The following is a 22108-nucleotide window of genomic DNA, read 5'->3' on the forward strand; positions in this document are numbered from 1 at the left end:
CTCAGTTTTCCAGATTTTTATATTCAGGAATGTTTAAAACAAATTATTTCTTTCAAACATTAATTTAGAAATGTTAACTATAAACCGGTTGTGCTTTGATGGAAGGACAATTAGTCGTTGCAACTACTACCGTGGGTATCCACTGTTTTTCAGTGAAATTTCTAATTATCACTTACAAATGCGACTATATTGTTGATCACAGCACAAGACGGTGTAACTCTGCTTTGAACTAGGTCACACTTTTTTTTTTTTTTTTAGGTCAAAATATGTGATACAATTAATATACTTTCTGCAGTGTTAACGCGTTAAACTTTTTAGATTAATCGCATTTGTTAATGTTAACAACCCTAATAAAAACAAGGGGTGACTACATTTCAACTCTACAACAGAGAGTAAATGAAATCTTTATGAAAACAGATTGATACATTCTTGAAGAAGATGCTTACAGTTCTTTGTCTACCAGCACATCAACACATTATGTCTTTGCATTTGGTCACACCCAACTTTGTTTGCGTTCTGAGTTGATGATGAGTTAAAAATAACAGCTGTAAATGATGTGGTCACTATTTTACATGTTGGTGCAAAGCTCAGGGAGTGGACATCGTCACTAACAGTACAGCGACAGCTAATAAAGAGCATGGAGCAACAGCTCTCTCTGAAAGTCTGTCATAATCCACTTTTGAGATGTGTTAAAGCCTAGCATAGTTTCATGGCTGTCTGAGACATTCTTTACCGCCGCATAAAAATGAAGAGGTGATCCGGGGGAGCTTCAGTCTCATCCTGGGCGACTCACGAAAGCCAGAGCCTAGTGCATTTTCCAGTTTCAGAAGGAAATCCGGTATCTTTCACAACATGCGGGCTTCATCCTATACCCAGAAGAGCTTGCAGATCAGCAGCTCCGCCAGCAAAGTAAGAGTTCAAAGCCCGTCTCCGTCCCGGTGCCGTGGATCGTCATACGACAGCCGCGGGCGCTCTGGTTACCGTGGCACTGCAGTCGAGGTCGGGACAGAGATACACCAGCACCATGCCAACGAAAAGGAGGAGATGCAGGAGCTCAACGTCAAGTTTGCAGGATACATCTCAAAGGTCCAGGCCCTGGAGCAGAGAAATGCCGCTCTGCAGGCGGAGCTGGCCACTCTGCAGGACCGCTACAAGGGAAGCCCGAGTGGCATCAGCGAAGAATACGAGCTCAAGTTCAAAGAGGTTCGGGATCTGATTGAAGCCCTTACCAACGAGAAGGGAGCAGCTGACATTCAGCGAGGCTACATTGAGGAGGAGGTGGAAGTATGGCGACTAAAGTTGGAGGAGGAGCTGGCGCTCAAAGAAGAAGCAGAGATGATTCTGACGGAGTTTCGTCAGGACGTTGACAGCGCCACACTGCAGAAGGCCGAGCTGGAGAAGCGCATAGAACAACTAGTGGCAGAGATCGAGTTTCTCAAGAAACTCCATGACGAAGAGGTGGCCGACCTCATGAAGCAGATCGAAGACTCAAAGATTACAGCCGAGATGGACGGCGACCGTCCTGACCTCGCTGCTTACCTGCGCAACATGCGCGCAGAAATAGAATCCGTCGCCGCCCGAAATGTCCAAGAAGCCGAGAAGTGGTACAAGAGCAAATTCGACACCCTGAAGGAGCACGCGGGCAAACACGAAGAGCACATGAAAGTCATGAAAGAAGAGATCGCAACCTACCACAACCAGGTGTCAGACCTGCAGAACCAGATCGACAGCCTGCGAGCTCGCAATGCCGCCCTGGAGCAGCAGCTGGAGGAGATGGAGGACTCCCACATGGACAAGGTGGGAGGTCTGGAGAGCATCATCGCTCAGCTGGAGGCGCAGCTCTGTGAGACCAAACTGGAGATGACCAAGTACCTTCAAGACTACCAGGAACTGCTGCACATCAAGCTCAAGCTGGATGCAGAGATCGCCACCTACAGGAAGCTACTGGAAGGAGAAGAGCAGAGGCTGGGAATTGCTAAGGATGCCTAATCCACATGGAGAGCTGTGAAGAGTTGGTGCACAACATGAGCAGAGATCACCTTGTTTTAGAGACTTCAAAGGTCTTAAGCAAAGGACTTGATATTGTTTAACATTTTAATAGCAGTGGTAGACGGCTTTCATTATTTAACTGAACACATAAAAGTCTAACTTACTGTTCCTGGTGGAAATTCAGTAACTGAAAAATAATACAAATACAAATGTAGCAGCAATGTGCATCTATGCATAGTCTCGGATGTATTTTATGTTAAGACAAACAGCTCTTCTCCTGTGTAATTCATGTTTGACTCCATTATGCATTAGTTCGCTGCCATCGCTGCTGTCCTCCATCTTTCCTGAACATTTTCACATTATTTTCACATCTCATTTCATATCTGGGTTTGGCAGGCTTCATCTCTCCCTGCTTGTCTCCCCTCTCCTTTACTCCAGCTCCTGCAGTAGTCCTGCTAAATTTACCTCCCCCTTTTTTCCTGCCAAGTCAGCCCCGCTTGTCGTACCTCTGTCACTTCCCTATGCTTCTGTCTCTCGCTCCGTGTCATCAGTCTGCTGCCTCCTGTCCAACTTTCCTTCACAGTAAAACTCCCGACTTGAAGCGAATGAAGAAGGCCACCCTTATTAATTCTGAATGTTTTGACAAGAAACAACTGTTAACCATTTACAGTAATGCTTACCAGCTTTTACTAAATAAAGACTGAACTGAGTGCATACCAAACCATGCTGTTGTCTCTTTCCTCTAGCTTCCCTCTTAACTCTTTTCTCTGGAAAAAAACTTCTTAGGATATCAGACCTTTCAGTGTAACCAATACTGTTTTAACCTTGTTTAAATACCTTATTCCACATTGTTTGTTCATCCATTTGACATATTTTTGAGTTAGGGTTGGTTTCCATAAAATCTTCTCATTAGGGATACAAACTGATGTGTGGTTTAGATCATCTTATTTTGATGAAAAGCAGAGTATTAACCACTTTGAGATGTATTTATGAGCTTCCTGTGATTTGAACTGCGGTCCTGGTTGCAGGAAGCAGAGTGTGAGACGAGAGCTTCTTGGCTGATTGGATGCATGATCAGAAACTGAATTGCATAACAAAATACACACTTCTTACTTTTACTGACATGTTGAGACTTGATGTCATTTTTATATATAAGGTTACATTTCATTTACATGTAGTTAAGTTAAAAATGCAGAAAGAAAACTCAAAATAAAAACCTGAAATGGTTTTGCTTTGGGTTATGTATCTTATTTAATTAGAGCTTTATTGTTTAAATGTTGTTTACAGTAAACTAGATTATTTCTTTCTTTGAAATGCTTTATTACAAAGCAGGTCATTTCAAATGTCTGATATGCAGATTTTTATTGCACCCCTTGTCAAAATAGACCCATTCAATAAATCAGGAAATTGTAGAAAAAATAATTTATTTCTTTAGCTGAAATCAACATATGGATCACTTACACAATTTTGTTTTTAGCCTTTAGTTATGTTAATTATAATGTTTTTATGCATGCAGCAAATGAAAACAGAACAATTATGTTTAAAGTATTACATCAGACCAATAAAAAACATTTTAGGACAGAAATGTGGGCTTAATGAAAAGTATATTTAATGTTTAAAGGTGATTTTTTTTTTTTTCAAAAGGTAGTTTTAAGCTGATAAATGACCCTCATCAAAACCCCTATTGTAACAGATTGAATATAACTGTTTGTGTATCAAGCTGTAAAATGAACTTTTAATTGCACTAGCACATGCTCTCGTTGAACAATAGAGAAAATTCAAATCATTAATCGAATCACAGCTGCGTCTCAGTGAACAAGTTGATTTATATCAGAAATGTAATTCCAAAAAAACAAACTTATTTAAATTTGCTACAGACAGAGTAATTATTTTAAGTTTTATTCTTGTTGATGGTGGCTTATAGCTAATTAATATCTAAAATGGTTACTCGGCACAATAAAAGAATACGTAAAGCCCATAAAAATTTAATTTGTAATACAGCATTCTTGTAGCCTACACAATCCTGCAAAAGTCTGCAGACTCAATAGTTCTCCAGATTACAGTCATCAATAAATCTAACACACCTGCAAAAGGGAGGATAAAGGGCTCTGCATGGTCCACTCCCATAATCAGTTGTTATTCCTGTGACTGCATGACCAAAATCTCTTTATTTTTGTTCTCAACCTCAAGTTGTCTTCTCCTTCTTGCCACAAGACCTGGTGTCTTTTTACTTCCATGAGCTACTTTTCTGACTATCTGTGCAAAGTAGGACTGATGGTTGTGTAGCACAGATGGACAGAACACCAGTTTTTCAGTCGGAGAGCACATTTTAATTGTTCAAGGCTGTGAGGAAGTATGTACTGATATATTAAACTCCCCCTGCTCAGTTCTGGTCTGATGCAGCTGGTGAACGGCTTACCAACTTTTCCTTTCCTTCCATTTCCTTCTCCCTCACCCCCAAATACCATCAAAAATCAAATTAAATTTTTCAGCCCGTCAATGATTGTTTTCTCTACCTCCGAAGTTGTGAACTGTAATAGTGTTTCATCTCTGCCATGATCTCTGTGTTTACTATGCTGTTGTAAATCACACATGACAAAACATCATGATTGCAGCAGGAGGGGGAACTTGATTTGGAGAGTCTTGGGTACCATGAAGCCCGCACCGACAGAACGACACAAAAACTTCAGAAGAAGACATTAAGTGTAACTTTATTCACCACAAAATGTAAATAAAAATGGAGTAACATCAGATTTTAGCATTTTAGGATTTCCTTTGTTGTCTTTGATAAAAGACCATTAGCCATTTTTCTAATTAGACTCTCTCGTTTGTTTGGATTGTATTTACCCAGAATGCACTGCACCACAGTTTACTTCCTGCTTTTTGAGCGGTCTCTGGTCCTTTTTATATTCACCTATACATTTGAACCGTGCCAGAGTTCACTTCAACGAATCACAGGTTTGTAGGTGGACCAGAGTTTGTTTTGTCGGTCTTCTTTAGAGTTCAATTGCGCCTTCACACCTCGCCAATCAAATCAGACTTTCTAAACAGACAAACTGGAGTTGAATTAAAGTGGAATAAACAGGGTTGGTGTGAACGCACCATAACTTTTCAGCGACATTCTAGATGACTGCAATGTGTAAAGTATGTGGGATTTTATTTTGATCTTTGCATTTGAAACTTTTACTGAAGTCAAACATATCGGTGCAAAAGCCTGTGTGTTTTTCTTGATATATCCATGCAGCCAATAGACTGAATTATACTTAACATGAGATAAAAAAATCTTTTAGTGGCTTGTGTGAGTTTTAACTCTCAGCAAAGATCTGTTCATGTGTCCACCCATCAGACCTTTGCTGTTGCTACACCGCAGATATGTGGCAGCATCCAACACAGTGGGATCTCTAACCTTAAAGGCATTGTTGTGTTTTGTTCTGCTGTAGGATGCTGACAAGAACATCATTAAATTGCTGAAGGAAAAGGGACGGCTGGTCCATGCCAGCACATTCAAACATAACTACCCTTTCTGCTGGAGGTGAGACATCTTGACTGTAAACCTCATTACTGTTCTTTGTGCTCGTCACCCTTTGAAAATGAAAGTTTATTTTTCTTCATTCGGCTGAATCCACCGTTCTAGGAAAGGTCACAAATGATTCCTCCTCCAATACCTACAGAAAATTTCTCTGTTTAATGACATTGAGGTCATTGTTTTGCACAGGAAAGCTTGGTTGCGATGACAGCTGGATAGTTTGGCAGTTAACACGTTACCTGTCTTATGGACTCACCGTTTATGCCTTCTCAGTAAATTCCTCATCATTCATCACATTCTTAAGTGTTAAACTTTTGCCCTTTTCCCCAGATGTAAAGTTTTAACTTTAGAAATCAGATTCTTATCTAGAGCATTTTTAACATCTTTTTCCTTATGTCAGTGACGAGTCCTGATTATAACTTTGTTTAATGTAGCATCATTTCCATCTTGATGTTTGAAATTGTGTTTCAGTTGGATATTTAAGCAACTTAAAACTTGTCTGTTTCAAAATAATTTCTTCAGATGTAATTAAAACCTAAAATCCTTTGTCAACAACCAACCACTGTGAAAACTTCCCACATGCAGAATCAAACACACATTTAAATTGTAACAAAACAAACTTTATCAGGCTGAGGTAGCTAGAAATGTGTGTGGAGAGTGGAAGAAAAATTGAAAGCTAACAATTTCATTAAACTTTTATGAGCAGGGCCATTTTGGGCCCAATGGTAAATCCCGTAACTGAATTTTAAAGGTGCCTCAAGTTTTTAAGTGAGTAGAAAGATATAGTAGTACTAAACTTTATGAAATGACTTGCATTTTTCAGGTCTGACACCCCCCTGATCTACAAAGCTGTCCCCAGCTGGTTTGTGCGAGTGGAGCACATGGTGGACAAACTGCTGGACTGCAACGGGAAATGCTACTGGTAAGCTGCGACCAACCAATATCTGTATTGGAGTTAAGTGACCGTGAGGTGTCAACTATGGGCATTTCACCAAACAATTGGTCTTAAATGCTTTGAGTCAGGGCAAACGGCAGATGCAGTCTCAAAACAATTACATCTGCCGCTCAGCTGTGCTAGTTGATGGTCCATCTCTCCGGCTGCAGAGGTCTTTAAAGCATCCATGATGGATTTAAAATCGAAGTCTTTGCAGTGACTTTTCTGAATTTTCTTATATGAGAATAAAATTCCTCCTCAAGGTGGTTTTTTTTTAATGTAGAGAAAATTAGCATGTGGCTAAATCTGAAGCAGGATAAGCTTCAGCATGATGGCTTTTCTAAGTGGTATTACCCATGGTGCTCCCAGCGCTCTTTTCTGAGCCACAGTAGCTGCCTCTGGTAATGGGACTGTCAAACCAAGATGAATGACTTACCGCAAGGAAGGTGAAGACGCACACACGCAGAGACCGAGCCAAACACACACACACTACAGTCTGTGGTTCTTATCTAAAGGGTGTTGGTACTGCATACACCAAGCTGCCGAATTATTCAGTAACTTTTACTAAACCATACAGGTACATCTTAGAAAACAGAATAAAGCGAAACCCAAATATTATGTAATCATCTACATAGTCGATTATTCCAAGCATTTGTTTCATGTAATTTTGATCCCTGTGTCTAACAAATAAAGAAAACCTAAAATTCACCACTTCAGAGAATTGGAATACTTTGAAAAAGGTCATTTTTGGAAACTCACTTGAAATATTTTACTCTGTGTAATGAATTTATAAAATTATTTGCAAAAAAATGTTGCACTTTTGCACAGTATTCTATTTTTTTTTACTTTTTTTTTAGCTATACCAGTAGACAACCAGAAATCATTTTGGCATTTTGTTTGCTGAATAATTAATGTTGGCAAAATGTTTCAGTTTATTATTACAGATAAGCTACAAGAAATAGTTAATGATTAGGAATGTTTTACTCTCCCTTTGGACATATTTTTGTGTCGTGAATTGCTTTGAATGAATGTTGATGTAAGATGCAATGCATGTTATCTTTTAATATATATTCCTTTTGTTTTTACATTTCCACAAGCATAAATCCTCAGTGCTGCTAAATGTAGCCTACATTAGCTCATGAAAAACCTCTGAACCACGTCAGAAAATTTATTATAAAAGACTAGTTGGGACGCTCTAAAAGGGATTTGTTCCTTTTATCCATTTACTCAGAAGTTTCATTCAATACTCAGGCTGAATCTCTCCAGGTACCTGCCTGTCAGAATAAATTAATGGCTGAATTATTGAGCGCCTAAAGGGAGACGACATTTTCTGAGCCAGAAGGTGAATTAAACACCTTGTTTGTAAAGTGATTTCTCCACATTTATAATACATAAAGTTAACAAAATACATAAAAGTGATAGCTAAGAAAGCATAAAAAATAGTGTTGAGAAAGTGTCTGTCTGGACTGATTTTGTTCATGATTCTTACTGATTTTATATAACTCTATTAAACCATGATCTTTTTTTCAGATACAGTTTCAACCCAGATTTTCTTTTTTTTCTGAATAAAAATGTTTATCTGAAAAATAAATATGTTATCATTATTTCAGGAAAAAGAAAACTTAATGAATCTAGGTAGGAAACACAGACTCTAAAAGAATAAAACTTATTTTTAAATATATTTTTTGTGGTAGTAAAAGTTATTCTATTAGACTTAAGAACAGCCAGCAAGTCCAGCACCTTTATTCCACAGCTGATAAGTTTTCTCAGGTCCTAATAACACTCATCTAAACATAGGAAACCAGTTTATTTTAACATTTTTAACTGAGCACTGATCACTTTTTTTTTTTTACCTATTGCAATTTAGAAATGGGTTTAGCACTTTATTTTCTACTTTTGCTCTGGTTTTGTTTTGTTATTTTTTTCCCCAACATTGTTTCAATTTTTGTGTTTTTGGTCAAGAATTAAGAAAACCTAGTCTTGAAATTCAGTAAATGTATCCCCCTGTTGAACAGATCTGATTTGTTTTCATTATTTTTGATTTATGTCCCCACATATTTGATGTAAGAAATAGGCATAAACCTTCAATATGGAGTCATAGTTTTCATTACATGTTGGAAAATGGGTTTTTAATTGGAGTTATAACTAAAGCAGGAAGTAGATTAAAATGTTAAACAATTTTAGACATTTCACTCTGTTAAAAATGTCCCTTTTTCACAGTAACCAAAACCTTAATTTATTTCACTTATTTACAAGTTAGGTTCTCTTTTAGATATGAATGTCATTCAGACGAGGTGTGATAACTTGTCGGTATTTCTAAGCATCCCTTGGGTTTCTTGGTGTATCTTTAGTATAATTTATCTTAAACTATATTACCTCTGTTGGTTAAAAGATTAGTTACAGCTAATCTTTTAACTAGTTTAATTAGCAGTTAATTAAACTGGCTTTAAAAATAGCTGTTTCTGCTAGGGATGCACAATATTAGATACTAAAACTAATGTCAAATTTATTCATAACATTTGCTCTCTAAGACGATAACAGCACTCAAACAATTCAAATTTGCCGTTGTGCTTTGCTGCAGGCGGGCTGCACAGTGGTGCAGTTGGTAGAGCTGTTGCCTTGCAGCAAGAAGGTTCTGGGTTCGATTCCCAGCCTGGGGTCTTTCTGCATGGAGTTTGCATGTTCTCCCTGTGCATGCGTGGGTTTTCTCCGGGTACTCCGGTTTCCTCCCACAGTCCAAAAACATGACTGTTAGGTTAATTGGCCTCTCCAAATTGCCCCTAGGTATGAGTGTGTGTGTGCATGGTTGTGTGTCCTGTGTGTCTCTGTGTTGCCCTACGACAGACTGGCGACCTGTCCAGGGTGACCCCGCCTCTCGCCCGAAACGTTAGCTGGAGATAGGCACCAGCAACCCTCCCGACCCCATTAAGGGACAAGGGTGCAAGAAAATGGATGGATGGATGGATGCTTTGCTGCAGGCATCATTGTTGCTGTCATATAAAAACAAGACCTTATATATTGATGAGTTATTTTGACTGAATGGCTGATTTCCAATATTACATTTTACAGATAATATTGTCTAATAATATCTTGTGCTAATAATATCTTCTGCAGTTTAGGGTTTTTTGGAACTTGAAACCACCAGTCTGCTCTTGCTTAACAATCATGAATCAAATTTTTACCGACCAGCTTTGCCTCCCTGCTGTGATAAATATTCATGACTGGAGACAGATTCACCTTGCTCCTTTTTAAAAAATGTAGTCATCATAATTTTGTCCAACAAATCACTTTCAGCCTTTTTGAATGATAGAAGCCTCTAGGTCCTCAATAACCCTCCTCGCGGACGGGCCTGCATGTTTTAAGTTCTTGATTTAGCTCAAACTGGGAGGAGGGTAAAGGATGGAGGCACGGTGGTGAACAGCACTGGCAGAAAAAAAAAATCATTAAATTGATATATTATGGGCCTAAATAGAAATGCCTTGTACAAATGGGAATTGATGAACTCTTTGCTTAGCGCGTGGATCCTGGCGACAATTTATACTCCCCACTGCACTGTTCTCGTGAGCAGAACGGCCTGGCACAGCTAGAAAGAAAAGGGCGGCAAAAAAGGAGGGGGTGACGGGGAGATGGTAGATTAAAGCCAGAAATCAGCTCAAGTAAACAGAAAAAAGAAAAAAGAGCAACACACAAAGATGAGGATGCCTTGGAGGAATGTCCACCTTTACTGCTAAAGTTTGCAAAGAAAGCAAATGAAGGACAGTTCGTTGATTTTAGACATAGGATGCTGATGACTTTTTATGTGTTGCAGGTAAGCTACTGAATGCTAACTAAGCCACTGACGTCACATAAATAAAATAAAAAGATTTATCCTTTTAAGCACAACAGTATTTCTTTTGGATTCTGAATAAAATATGTATTTTAATTTTTATTCGTCTTCAGCTGAATACATAATCTCTGTTTTTCTGCAGGGTCCCAGAGTTTGTGGGTGAGAAGCGTTTTGGGAACTGGCTCAAAGATGCACGCGACTGGGCAATTTCAAGAAACCGCTACTGGGGCACGCCAATCCCTCTGTGGGTCAGCGATGACTTCGAGGAGGTCAGGAAAACGCAAAACACCCACAGAAAAATGCACTTTTTGTGCTTTAGTAGACTCTTTATTGCTTCTAATGTCTCTTGGTGCAATTTGTCTGTCTTCACTAAATACCAAGACAGCTTTTCTTTTCAAAGGAAGGCTGATTGTAGTGTTTGCGGCACTCCAAGTTCAATCAAGGTTCAGCTTGAGAGGGCTCAATTGAAAAGTTGAACTTTGCTACTCTGAATTTTATTTATCATCAAGAATGATTTTTGCAGGGGGGGGGATGCACAAGAACCCAGTTGTTTTCATAAATCTGCAATGTAAAAATTGATCCTTCTGACCCGTTTTTAAAAGCTCATGATTTGAGCAGTTCTGGCTCCTTTCCGCTTGCGAATGCCGGTGTAGGAGGAACTTTCTGGCACGGCAGAATGATGGTGACCACGGCGTCGAAACAGAAACATGCAGCGTGACTCTGCTGCAGTCAGTCTCCTCCCTTCAGGCACCATCATGCAGTGCCTCCATAAACTAAACGCATGAATGATTCATTAATGTAAACAGCAAATAAATATGAATCAAAATGTGTTTGGTTTCACTTGAGTTAATGCAGCTTCAAAGGTGTTCAAGACAAACAGCTGTTGGGGGTTTTAATGGCGAGAAGATGGGAGAGGAGGAGGAAGAGGGGGCAGAATAAATTAACCGGTTTAGAAAATGAGGAAAAGTAATGCATGGGGAGAGAAAACGGGGAGGAATGTAAAATGAGAAGGATGCCAAACTTTAATTGTTGCTTCTGTCGTGAATATTTGCTGCTAAACTTGGCTGACTGTGTGAATTAGACTGAACTGAATAGAGATGTCAGAACTGGGTTATTTGAGCATTTGAAAAATGAAGCGGCGGTCCCCTGGCTGAAAGAGGGACAGCAAGCGACCTGCTTGCTGGAAATAGCTTTCTGACTGTTTCCAGAACATTCACACTCCCTGGTGCCACCCTCACACACTCCTCAGCAGCAAACCTCTCGCTTTCATCCCGACCTGCGAGGATCTGCATGTCTGCGTTTTTCTGATTGCTGTTGAATGCTTCCTCCTCTCAGCATCTCCCTTTTTGTCGGATTTCTCTCTGAGCTTTTGGTTTCCGGGTATTTTTTATTTTTTTAACTGTGTCTAATTTTTACATGGTGGGACACCAGGCTGTATGTGGGCCACGTTACCTGGTGCTGTGGTAAAACTAGAGCAGAGCCTACAGGTTACCTCTCTGGAGAGACCAGATAACACACTTTGTCTTACTGTGTAAGGTGAAGTTACTCAGGAGAAGGCCTACTTTAAACTTCTGTGTCTAAACACCAGCACACAATGTCTGCTTTCAGAAATCAAGAAGGTTTTCTACAAGTCCAACTGTGTGCGCTTGATAGTACAACCTGAGTCTCACTGTACGATACGAGAATCAGAGTCTAGAGGATGAAGATAAGAAGTTGAGGAAGAGTTTATAGTTTCTTTATTTCCTCCTTAATTTCCTTACTCAGTGACTGCACCAGAAGTTGTGCTGACGTTTGAGTAGCATTAACTCAAATTTAGTGGTAGAACTCAATAATTATTTTTAGATTTAATTGCAGGTTCTGTAATTAATTACTCAAAATAAACCTAATTTTAATCAAAAACTATATAATGGCAAGATAAGCAGCATTTTCAATTCGAAATCCCTTACTGCTGCTAAATTATTAAATATACAGATGAGCCTAACAACATGAATATTTATTGTTTTTAATCTACTGTTAAGTTATTTAGCCATCAGATTAGTGTGAAGTGCTTTCATACCCTTTAAACTTCAGGTGTTTCCCTGATAATTTATGGACACTTGTGATGAACTAAAGTTAAGTGCATTTTGCTATTTAAGCAGAATATTTTCCGTCTTATAGAAAATGGTAACAAGAACGCCCTTATCGCGAACACTGAAAACATTCAATTTAAAAAGAAACACTTGAAATATTTTATTATTAGCCCCTCAATTAGGAGATTTGCATTGTAAGAGCAGAAAGTGGACAGCACATAAGAGCAGCAGAAATGAAAAACAATGCGATAAAAACAGTACAGCATAAAAGTATACAACCAATGTAGAAATATAAATACAAAGAAACAAATGTATATTTGAAAATATAGACGAGTCTTATCACTAATAAATGGAATCTACTTAAAATGTTTGGAGTTGCAATAAACTACTAAGGTGAATTATGAATGAGCAGCACATAATAATTAAGTTCTGGTTAGTTTTGAATGGTTTTGCACATGCATACATTTATTTAGTGTTTTTCTGGATTTATCAGGTGGTCTGTGTAGGGTCCATGGCTGAACTGGAGGAGCTGACTGGAGGCAAAGTTACAGATTTGCATCGGGAAAAGTAAGTTGCATCTACAACTCATAGATAATCTATTAAGACAGAAGTCTGTGACTCCAGTCCTCCAGTGCTGCTGGCCTGTAACTATAGGTTACATCCGTTCTCTTAACACACCTGAGTCAAATAAATTGTTAATGACTTGGCATTTGCAAAACTTACTGATTTTCCAAGGAGGTAATTCAACCCTTCGACTCAAGTGCGCTGAAGGATTGGAGTTGCAGATCGCAGCACTGTGATATCATTTTAAATGTTAAATGTTAAAATGCTAAAAAACATAAGACGCCGATAAATCATTTCAATGCAATGTTTAACCGGAGGAACAAGAGTAAATTGAAGAATCAGATTTCTTCTCAATGTGAATTCGGGATGATTCAATTTTAACATCCTGTGGCCTAAAACTTGTCAGGTTTTTTTTTTTTTTTCAATTTTCTTTAAAATAACAAACCATATTTTAATGTTCATCCAATTCTTTATGGTAAGACTAATAAAAAAATATCTTAATGAATAGTTTTAAATGTTCTGGTGTTTTTAAGACTGAATAAAAACGGAAGTCAAACTTTTGGAGCTTCAAGCTACTGAACTTTATTATTTTTTTCCTTCCTTCTTTCTTAACTTTCTCCGTCCAGCATTGACAGCCTAACAATCCCGTCACGGTGCGGTAAAGGCATCCTGCGGAGGATTACGGAGGTGTTTGACTGCTGGTTCGAGAGTGGCAGCATGCCGTACGCCCAGGTTCACTACCCATTCGAGAACAGGAAGGAGTTTGAGGACACCTTCCCAGCAGACTTCATCGCCGAGGGCATTGACCAGACCAGAGGATGGTATGCTGAGGATGAATGGAGCTGTTCAGTCGGGTTAGGCTGAGACTGAGAGACAGAGGATAGGAGGAGAGTGAATGATTGACAGGGGAGAAGATAAGAACCAAAGATCTCAGTCATACTGACCTTGTTTTCTGTCTCTGTAGGTTCTACACCCTACTGGTGCTCTCCACAGCGCTGTTTGGGAAACCGCCCTTCAAGAACGTCATTGTTAACGGGCTCGTACTCGCTAGGTCAGTCCGCTGACTCACAACAACTTGAAACAGCCGGCCAATTATCTGTCAAATTATCTGAAAACATTAAAAACAGAGACACTAATTCCTCAGTATCCTGTATTTTGCAGCATATTCCTTGTACTTGTCAAGTTTTTATGATTCTGCCCTAATTTTCCTACATCGCAGAAATCAGTGAGCCCTAATTCTGAGAATGCAAATTAAATTTCAAACATCAAAAATGAAAAGAAATTATAGCTGAAATGACTCATGCAGCAGCACTAATTGGCACAACTTGGCAAAAGGGAATCTTTCCCAAAGTAGTAAGATTTATTATTACTACTAGATGTTGTGTGTGAAAATATTCACAGTATTTCAGGAGGATGAAGGTTCTTTAATATTAACATGTCGAACGAGGAAGATGAAGTGTTGTCTGATGGCATTCAGCATTAAGCTGTTCAGGGTCATTGCCTCTATGTGTTACATAATGACTACACCTCATCATATAATTTGGAACATTTGCTTGGCTATATATGTACTGTTAAAAATTGAATATGGTTTCATGAGCACTTAATGTTAACATTAAAGCCTAATGTCGTGGAAGAGGCTGATATGACTATGAAATGGGTTGTTTTTGGTTGTTCTGTGCTGTTTTGAACCGCTGCCTTTTCTGCTAGTGATCACAGCCTCATCAGCACATTAAGACAACCAAAAGCGTTTTTATTCCCACTTTACTTTGTTTTTGTTCCTTTGTAGAGTTTGTTTATTTATAACGTGGGAGCCGCAGCATCCAGGCTCGAAGCTTCTCTGCATCCTGGCTGCATCGTCTCAGTCTTGAGGTTTACATGTAGCTGTGTGCACACGGGCCCGCTGACCTGGAAGAACTTGATTAATTTGAATACCAACTTCATGGTTTCCAACATGCTCTGTTGTGCATGCATACACGTGTGTGTGTGTATGTGCATTAATGCCTGCCTGTTTTCTTCCTGCAGCGATGGGCAGAAGATGAGCAAGCGTAAGAAGAACTACCCAGACCCAGGACTGATTGTGCAGAACTATGGAGCCGATGCCCTCAGGTCAGCTTGGTGCTTGAATATGAGCGCATGCAAGGTCTGAGGCTACCTTGTGTTATTTGCAATAATGACTTCAGAATGTTAAAATCACTAAAAACACTCTGTTTAAAACTCTTACTTGGATGTCTGCGTCTCCGGGTGGAATATTTGCACACTCATGCATGCTGTAGATGCGAATCCAAACACTTGTCCCCCTTTGTACATCCTCTCATTTGCCCTGAGCAGTAAGAGTGCTATGGCCATATGGTGTTATGAATAAACCACTCTGCAGTTGCACCATATGCTCATATATAGACCATAAATGAGCAAACTACTAAATTAAAGAGAAGAAACCAGCAGTCTGATTCTATTCCAGGCTTCACGTTCTTTTTATTTTTGATGAAAAACTACTTAAAGTACTACGAACCGTCACACTTGAAGCTGGCTCGACATTAAATATATTGACCTTTTTTTAATCTCATTAAATTATATAAAAATATTTGTCATTTATTTTTCGTTTATACATACCGCATTTTCCGCACTATAAGGCGCACCTAAAAACCTTCAATTTCCTCAAAAACCCACAGTGCGCCTTATAATCCGGTGAGCCTTTTATATGGACCAATATTGAGCCACAACAGGTCTAGCAACTACGGTAAGCAGCCGCCGACTTCATTTTCGCCCGTAGAAGAAGAAGGGCACGGTGCATGCTGGGATAGTTGTCAGAGCGCTGGTTTGTTAATAAAGTTTGACAGACCTATCTACCTACCGACTGTCTAGAATCAGGTCGCCTGCAGGTCATTTAGCACCACGTTCTCCACCAACATGCTGTGCGCGAACGGAGAATTGTGACCATCGTCCGGCCGCGTCCCGGCCCATTCGCGGAAGGCTCTCCTCGCCGACCCAAGTTGGACTGATTTGTTGACATTCCAAACAAAACAGTGCAGCAACAGTGCAAAATTTTGTGCAGCGCCATCTAGTGGATGCATAACGTAACTCCAGCCTCTACTGTAGCGTCTATTCTATGCGCCTTATAATGTGGTGCGCCTTATATATGAAAAAAGTTTTAAAATAGGCCATTCATTGAAGGTGCGCCTTATAATCCGGTGCGCCTTTTAGTGCGGAAAATACGGTACCTTTTTAGTTATTCTAAAATAACTAAAAGGTTATTTTAGTTATTTTGGAAAATGGAAGGAAAATTCCTTCCATTTTCTCACCCCTTACTTCCCCAGATGTATTAATTTAATTGTCTCCTATTTTACATTTCTTGTGTTTTTGCATTCTAATTATTCGTCTTTCATAACAGTGAATGACACAGTTTGAGCTAATTTGCTCAAAGTAGTTCTCCACCTCCCCTACATCTGCTTCGGCTACTAGGCAAGCTAATAAACCAAGGCCTGTGTTTGCTGTATGTTACAATTACATTGCCAGTGAAAAGCTAAAAACTGATTTAGTTTTATTACTGAGTGTTTCATAATTATACCTTTACTGCAGGTTTTATCTTCAGGATAAAACATGCTGTATTCCCTAGAATGATTTCTGTTTGTTAAATCGGCTTCAGCTCTGAAACACTTCTTTCCAAATCACTTCCGTGTATTTCATGGATTGTAATCTTCTGCGCATCACATTCAAAGTTACTGAGGAAAAGTAAAGGACTTGGAGACACCACTGCACTATTTGTGGTGGTGGGTCATTCACGTTTTCCTGCGTTATTTGAACAACTCTTAAGATATCACGGGTTATATTTCAGAATAATAACCAGTATGCATTTTTTCCCCTGCTTGCTCCATCAGTCTGAGCCCACAGAATCACTAACGTTCTATCTGTGTGCAGGCTGTACCTCATCAACTCCCCTGTGGTGAGAGCAGAGAACCTGCGATTCAAAGAGGAGGGCGTGCGAGACGTGCTGAAGGATGTCTTCTTGCCGTGGTACAACGCCTATCGCTTCCTGGTGCAAAACGTACAAAGATTACAAAAGGTATGTTATTTTTTTCTCATTTTTCCTTCTCGCATTGTTTTTGATCAATTGTCTCTCTGATTGTGTTGATGCATAATTTTTTAAAAAAGCCATTTTGCATAATTTAATTGTGTTAATTTTCTATTAAAATATGAATTGAAATTGTATTGAGAATCACCACACTGAGAGAAAGCTGAGAAAATTCTGCAGAAGTAAGGAATTTGATTTGGGTGTTTTCTAGGTTGAGACGTAAAAATATTCTGATTCTCTGATTTTATTCTCAGACTTAATTTCTTTTCTGTTGTATAGAAGTTTCATCCATCTTTCCATTCCTCAGTTTTCCAATTTTTCATCCATCCTTTTCCCAATCTTGCACCTGTTTCCCAATCATCCATCCATCTGCTTATTGTTCATTGGTCTATTCTTCCTTCCATCTCTTTGCTTTATTTCTATCCATCTTCAAACTTGTGGCAACTGCAGAAATATCTGTCACATATACATTTTGGGAATCCATCTCTTTGTTCTTTAAATTGAGCTCATGAAGGACTGGAAATGTTTTGACATGAAACGTGTTGCAGCATCACAAAAAATGTAACTGGAACATGATCTTCAGTTAGGTTGCACCATCCTAATTATATCAAAGGTGCTAAGGAATTTCCAAATTCTAACATTGTTCTAGTGATGACAGGTTGATATTTCCAAATGTTTACCTAACCAACCTTTTCAGAGAGTGTCTGTGTGAAAAAAATCAACACTTATTAATCTGATGAAGCCCAGAAACATTCCCTCTATGTGGCACAGCATATTTTGACTAATGGAAAAGTTTCCTCAGACATACTTATTGCCGTTGGAACTCATGAGGTATCCATCCCCCAAATTAATATTTAAATATCTCTGTTGGATTACCTGTAACCTGAATGTCTTTTATTAAACAGCAAACCCTGTCCACTGTAGATTGAATACAACACGTAATGGAGATAGTTACAAAACCATGTGTCCATCTTTTCTTGTTTACTTGTTTACTTGTCTTCTTGTCGAATTTGCATACCTCTTTCTTCACATGTGTCGCATCAACTTCAAGCTGAGAATAAAAGAAATCTCTTTCAGTGCAGATCCACTACCAGCTGGTGGCATAACCGGAAAATGAGAGTTTTTTTGACTTTGTCACTGTACATCTTTCAGAGTACAAACTTCACTCCAACTTGCATTGCTTACTGCAGGTCCCAACTGAAACTATTTGTATTCATGCATTAGGAGGAGGAGATTCAGTTCCTGTACAACGAAAACACAGTGAAGCAGAGTGACAACATCATGGACAAGTGGGTCCAGTCCTTCACGCAGTCTCTCATCCAATTCTTTAAAGCTGAGATGGACGGTAAGTCAGATTTTCCATCTTTATGTCATTATATTCTTGAATAAAAACCTAACTTTTGGGAAGTTGACAACTCGTGGCGTTCCTCTCAAGTGTAAATAAGTAAGCGGTTGCCTCTGGTTGCAGCGTACCGTTTGTACACGGTGGTCCCTCGCCTGGTCAAGTTTGTGGACATGCTCACCAACTGGTACGTCAGGACCAACAGGCGCCGCCTGAAGGTGAGAATCCAGCTCTGAAGTTAAAACACCTCAACTCAAAAACTAACGTTGTGCTTGAAATACTTTGTACCTGATGATTTTGTAATTTAAGGACATCGATATTAACATATTCTGCAGGGCTACAGTAAGAAACATTTGGCCAGTGGAAGAAAATAAACTTAATCCTGTGATTCAAATATCATCGGTTGTGATTAGGGGGCTAATGGTGTTGATTCTTGTGTGATAATCGTCATATTTCTGCTTCTCTAAGGGGGAGGGAAAAAAAATCATTGATGTGTTTGTGAACTTTGTAGGGCGAGAGTGGCACTGAGGACTGCCTGTGGGCGCTGGAAACACTCTTCAGCGTTCTGTTCTCCATGTGCAGGTTGATGGTGAGTCATTTGGCTTCTATATAAAAGCAACTCAGACCAAGAAAGAAAAGAAAGGTGATTGCAGGGAGAAATTTTAATGTTTGAAGGGTTTTCTTTTATGTTGGAAACCAAAAGGAAAATTTGCAATGGATAAAGTGTGTGTGTGGTTATGCATAATGGATGAATATATTTTTTTTTAACACACAAAGTGTTTGCATGTGGGCTATGAGGCAAGCTAAAAGCCAGTCCGCCTAACTCAAATCAATACAGATCAGCTCAGAGCTTACAAATTAATTAGCCGTGGTTTAAATGGAGGAGAATCACATTAGAGGATCGCTCACAATAGCTCAGTTTTGTTTGAACATTTGCTCCAAAGGATTGAAAAAAAAAAAAAAAAAAACGGACTGCAGAAAGAACTTGGTTCAGACTTTCAGACCTTTTATCTCAGCGAGTGTAAATTAACCACAGTGCAGACAATTTAATCATTTCTCCATCTATTCCTCCTCATGCTCGTGTCTGCTTGCTTTCATCCCTCTTCTTCCTCAGGCCCCCTTCACACCCTTCATCACAGAAATGATGTACCAAAATCTGCGTCACCTCATTGACCCTGCCTCTGTTGAAGAAAAGGACTCCAACAGCATCCACTATCTCATGCTGCCACAAGTCAGGTCAGCCAAATTCATTTAGTAAAGCATCAGGCCAGAGTTTTCCCTGCAGCCAAGCTTTTCTTAGAACTATTGGTGAAACAAGATATCGCTGTAAGAAAAGACGTTGATCTTGAGCTGATGTTTCATTCTCCTTAACCCAGTACTGGGAAACGTCTCATGAAGTGAATGCATCATTAAACTCCTACTTTGAATCTATTAAGGAGGACAATCAGTATTTTAGTTAATTTTAATAATTAGAAAAAAATGATAATTTCTTTCTTTAAGCAATAATAGCTTGACAAAAATGTAATTCAAACATCAGAGTTTCTAAGTAACATTACTTTCTACTCTGTGACTTTTTGTACTTTGTATTATAAACATAAAATCTCACTGAATGAAATTTATTTCAGCTACTTTCCACAAAACTGGACACGAATCAATTTTGCTTCCACCTACAACGAGCAGGATCGTAGAATGTAAAATAAATAAATAACAAAGAAACTCACTGTTGGAGAACTGTAGCAAAAAGAGGTCACCAAATCTCTTTATTTCTCACCATCGCAAATGTAAACGTGTAGTTTACTCGTGCTTTACTTGGAGTAATGTGATTTGATTTGATGAGCTTTTTCAGCAATAAAAACTATAGCTGGGTCTGGTTTCTCATGCCCACTGTTAAGTATGTTATAGGATCTGTGATGCTGTGGGCTCATTTCTCCTACACAGGCCTTGGGAAACGTGTTACTTCATGACCTAATTGAAATTCCAGAACATTTTGAAAAGCAGCATTTTGAGAGGCAAAATGAGATGATGATCCAAAACATGAAACAACTCAGAAATAGTTTACCAGACGCAATCGTTTAGTTGCCAGCCATTCAGGGTGATTAAGCGCTGGCTCCCACAAAGCTCCTCCTTTGAGCTTCAGAGCATCCCTCCCCCTCAACCCTTCCACTCAGCTCCTTCAGACTAGCCAGCAGCAATTAGCAAACACCTGGTGGAACTGCGTGTTCGCTGAGCTGATCATACAAATTACTTCTCAGTGTAACGCTCCTAAAAATGATTGTAAATGGCATAATGAGAAGCACTGAAGGCGAAGTGTTGTACAGAGAAGCTTCTTAAAGAGACGGGGGCCAATTTCAGGGCAAAGTCAAACGTCTTAAGTTATGTTTGATATATGCAGCATTTTTTGAACGACTGAATCTAACATAGTTACTTCACTATAAAAAGGCTCTATGTGTCTGGAAAATACATAAATAAAAAGTCCTCCACCACACAGCCCTGTGCAGGAAACACACCACCTTTGTCCTGTTTGTGACCCTGTTCTTAGAGGACATATCCACTGCTTATTTACAGCCCAATCAGGTTCTACCAGAGTCACCAGCCTTGCTTTTCTGTCACTAAATAACTGTTAAATTTGCTGAATTATGGGCTTTTGAACCTTACGATTCTGTTACCCTCCTTATTTCAAGGTTTAAGGTCTGAATCAGTGAAAATAACTTTCTTTTTTTTTTTTGATTGATTGATTGATTGATTGATTGATTGATTGATTGATTGATTTTTGCAACTTTCTTTGATCTGAGTGGTCCTTCATTGCTGCCATCTGTCAGGTCGTCTGTGTTCACCCACAGCAAAGACAGAGAAACACCCGCACTATCCCACACCGACATTGTCCTGATTGTTTGCTCTGCAGAATGGATCTTTCTGATGAAATGTGATTTTGTTACCTTCACTTCATTTACTTTAGTGAAGTGCATGTCTTGGCGGCAGATCCTTTCTGAAATGCCTGGGAGGAATTTCTAATCGCCCAAATTTAATTACATCATCTGGAACTATAAAGAAAAAGTTCTGGCATGATTAAAAATCTATTTGGTTTTGCATAAGGAAAGTAGTTTGTGTAATGGTTCATATAATCTCGTCTGTCACTTGGACAGCCTCTAATGCTGCAGCTCTATTAAGGCCTCTTGTCCTTGGTTATACTAAATGGGTCCATTTTGACCCGCCTCTAAAGGCCCAGCCACCATGGATGCTGTGCAGACAGAAGTATTTTTGCTCTTTTTTACTTTCATGCAGTTGCTATGATGGGTAAATGTTGCAACAAGGTTTTGGTTTTACAGCTGATTAGCATCTCAAAAGCTCACAAAATACATGAAGTCCAACCCAAAAATCCCAGAGGAGTAGAAAAGGAGATTTCATGGGTCCAGGGCAGGACCGAAAAGCAGAGGGAAAACAAGGAAGTTCAAACTATTTCCTCAACTTTCTAGCATTTAAAGACAAAAGTAAATGGGGTGGATTAGCAGTATCCGTCAACTACTGATGGTTTAATTCAGGACATTTTACTGTAAAATATCATCATAAGCTTGACAGTCACGAAACTGTCATCCAACAACAAGCTTGAGTCAGAGGTATAAACCAGAGACGTTGCAAGACTGACTTCTGCTGGATATCCTTTCTGTCCACAGCATCACCATCCTCAACAACTCTGAAAATACTTGAATGATAGCAATTATAATCATAATTAATTTCCCTTTGGGGTAAATAAAGTATTTGTTCTAAAAAAAAAAAAAAAAAAGCATTACA

General features: G+C 39.1%; 2 protein-coding genes across 2 annotated transcripts in view; both read left to right on the top strand.

The window, feature by feature from the left end:
• The window catches only part of iars1 (isoleucyl-tRNA synthetase 1), a 51144-nt gene that overhangs the window by 14454 nt on the left and 14582 nt on the right, over window positions 1-22108 (top strand). Inside the window, exons 12-23 of the mRNA XM_008408523.3 lie at window positions 5430-5521; window positions 6339-6437; window positions 10418-10544; window positions 12838-12911; window positions 13535-13729; window positions 13873-13959; window positions 14931-15014; window positions 16824-16968; window positions 18202-18322; window positions 18446-18537; window positions 18831-18908; window positions 19434-19555. Of these exons, the coding sequence (XP_008406745.2) occupies window positions 5430-5521; window positions 6339-6437; window positions 10418-10544; window positions 12838-12911; window positions 13535-13729; window positions 13873-13959; window positions 14931-15014; window positions 16824-16968; window positions 18202-18322; window positions 18446-18537; window positions 18831-18908; window positions 19434-19555 (1316 nt within the window). The remainder of the gene's footprint in view (window positions 1-5429; window positions 5522-6338; window positions 6438-10417; window positions 10545-12837; window positions 12912-13534; window positions 13730-13872; window positions 13960-14930; window positions 15015-16823; window positions 16969-18201; window positions 18323-18445; window positions 18538-18830; window positions 18909-19433; window positions 19556-22108) is intronic.
• vimr1 (vimentin-related 1) lies at window positions 645-2710 on the top strand. The gene has a single exon (XM_008408522.2). The coding sequence runs from the start codon at window positions 853-855 to the stop codon at window positions 1987-1989; it is 1137 nt and encodes a 378-aa protein (XP_008406744.2). The 5' UTR covers window positions 645-852; the 3' UTR covers window positions 1990-2710.

Source organism: Poecilia reticulata, chromosome 5 (assembly GCF_904066995.2).
Source record: "Poecilia reticulata chromosome 5, P_reticulata-male-v2, whole genome shotgun sequence".
Taxonomy (NCBI): Eukaryota; Metazoa; Chordata; class Actinopteri; order Cyprinodontiformes; family Poeciliidae; genus Poecilia; species Poecilia reticulata.

Excerpts from the sequence above, each read along its gene's own strand:
- vimr1 (XM_008408522.2), top strand. The coding sequence starts at position 853 with ATGCGGGCTTCATCCTATACCCAGAAGAGCTTGCAGATCAGCAGCTCC.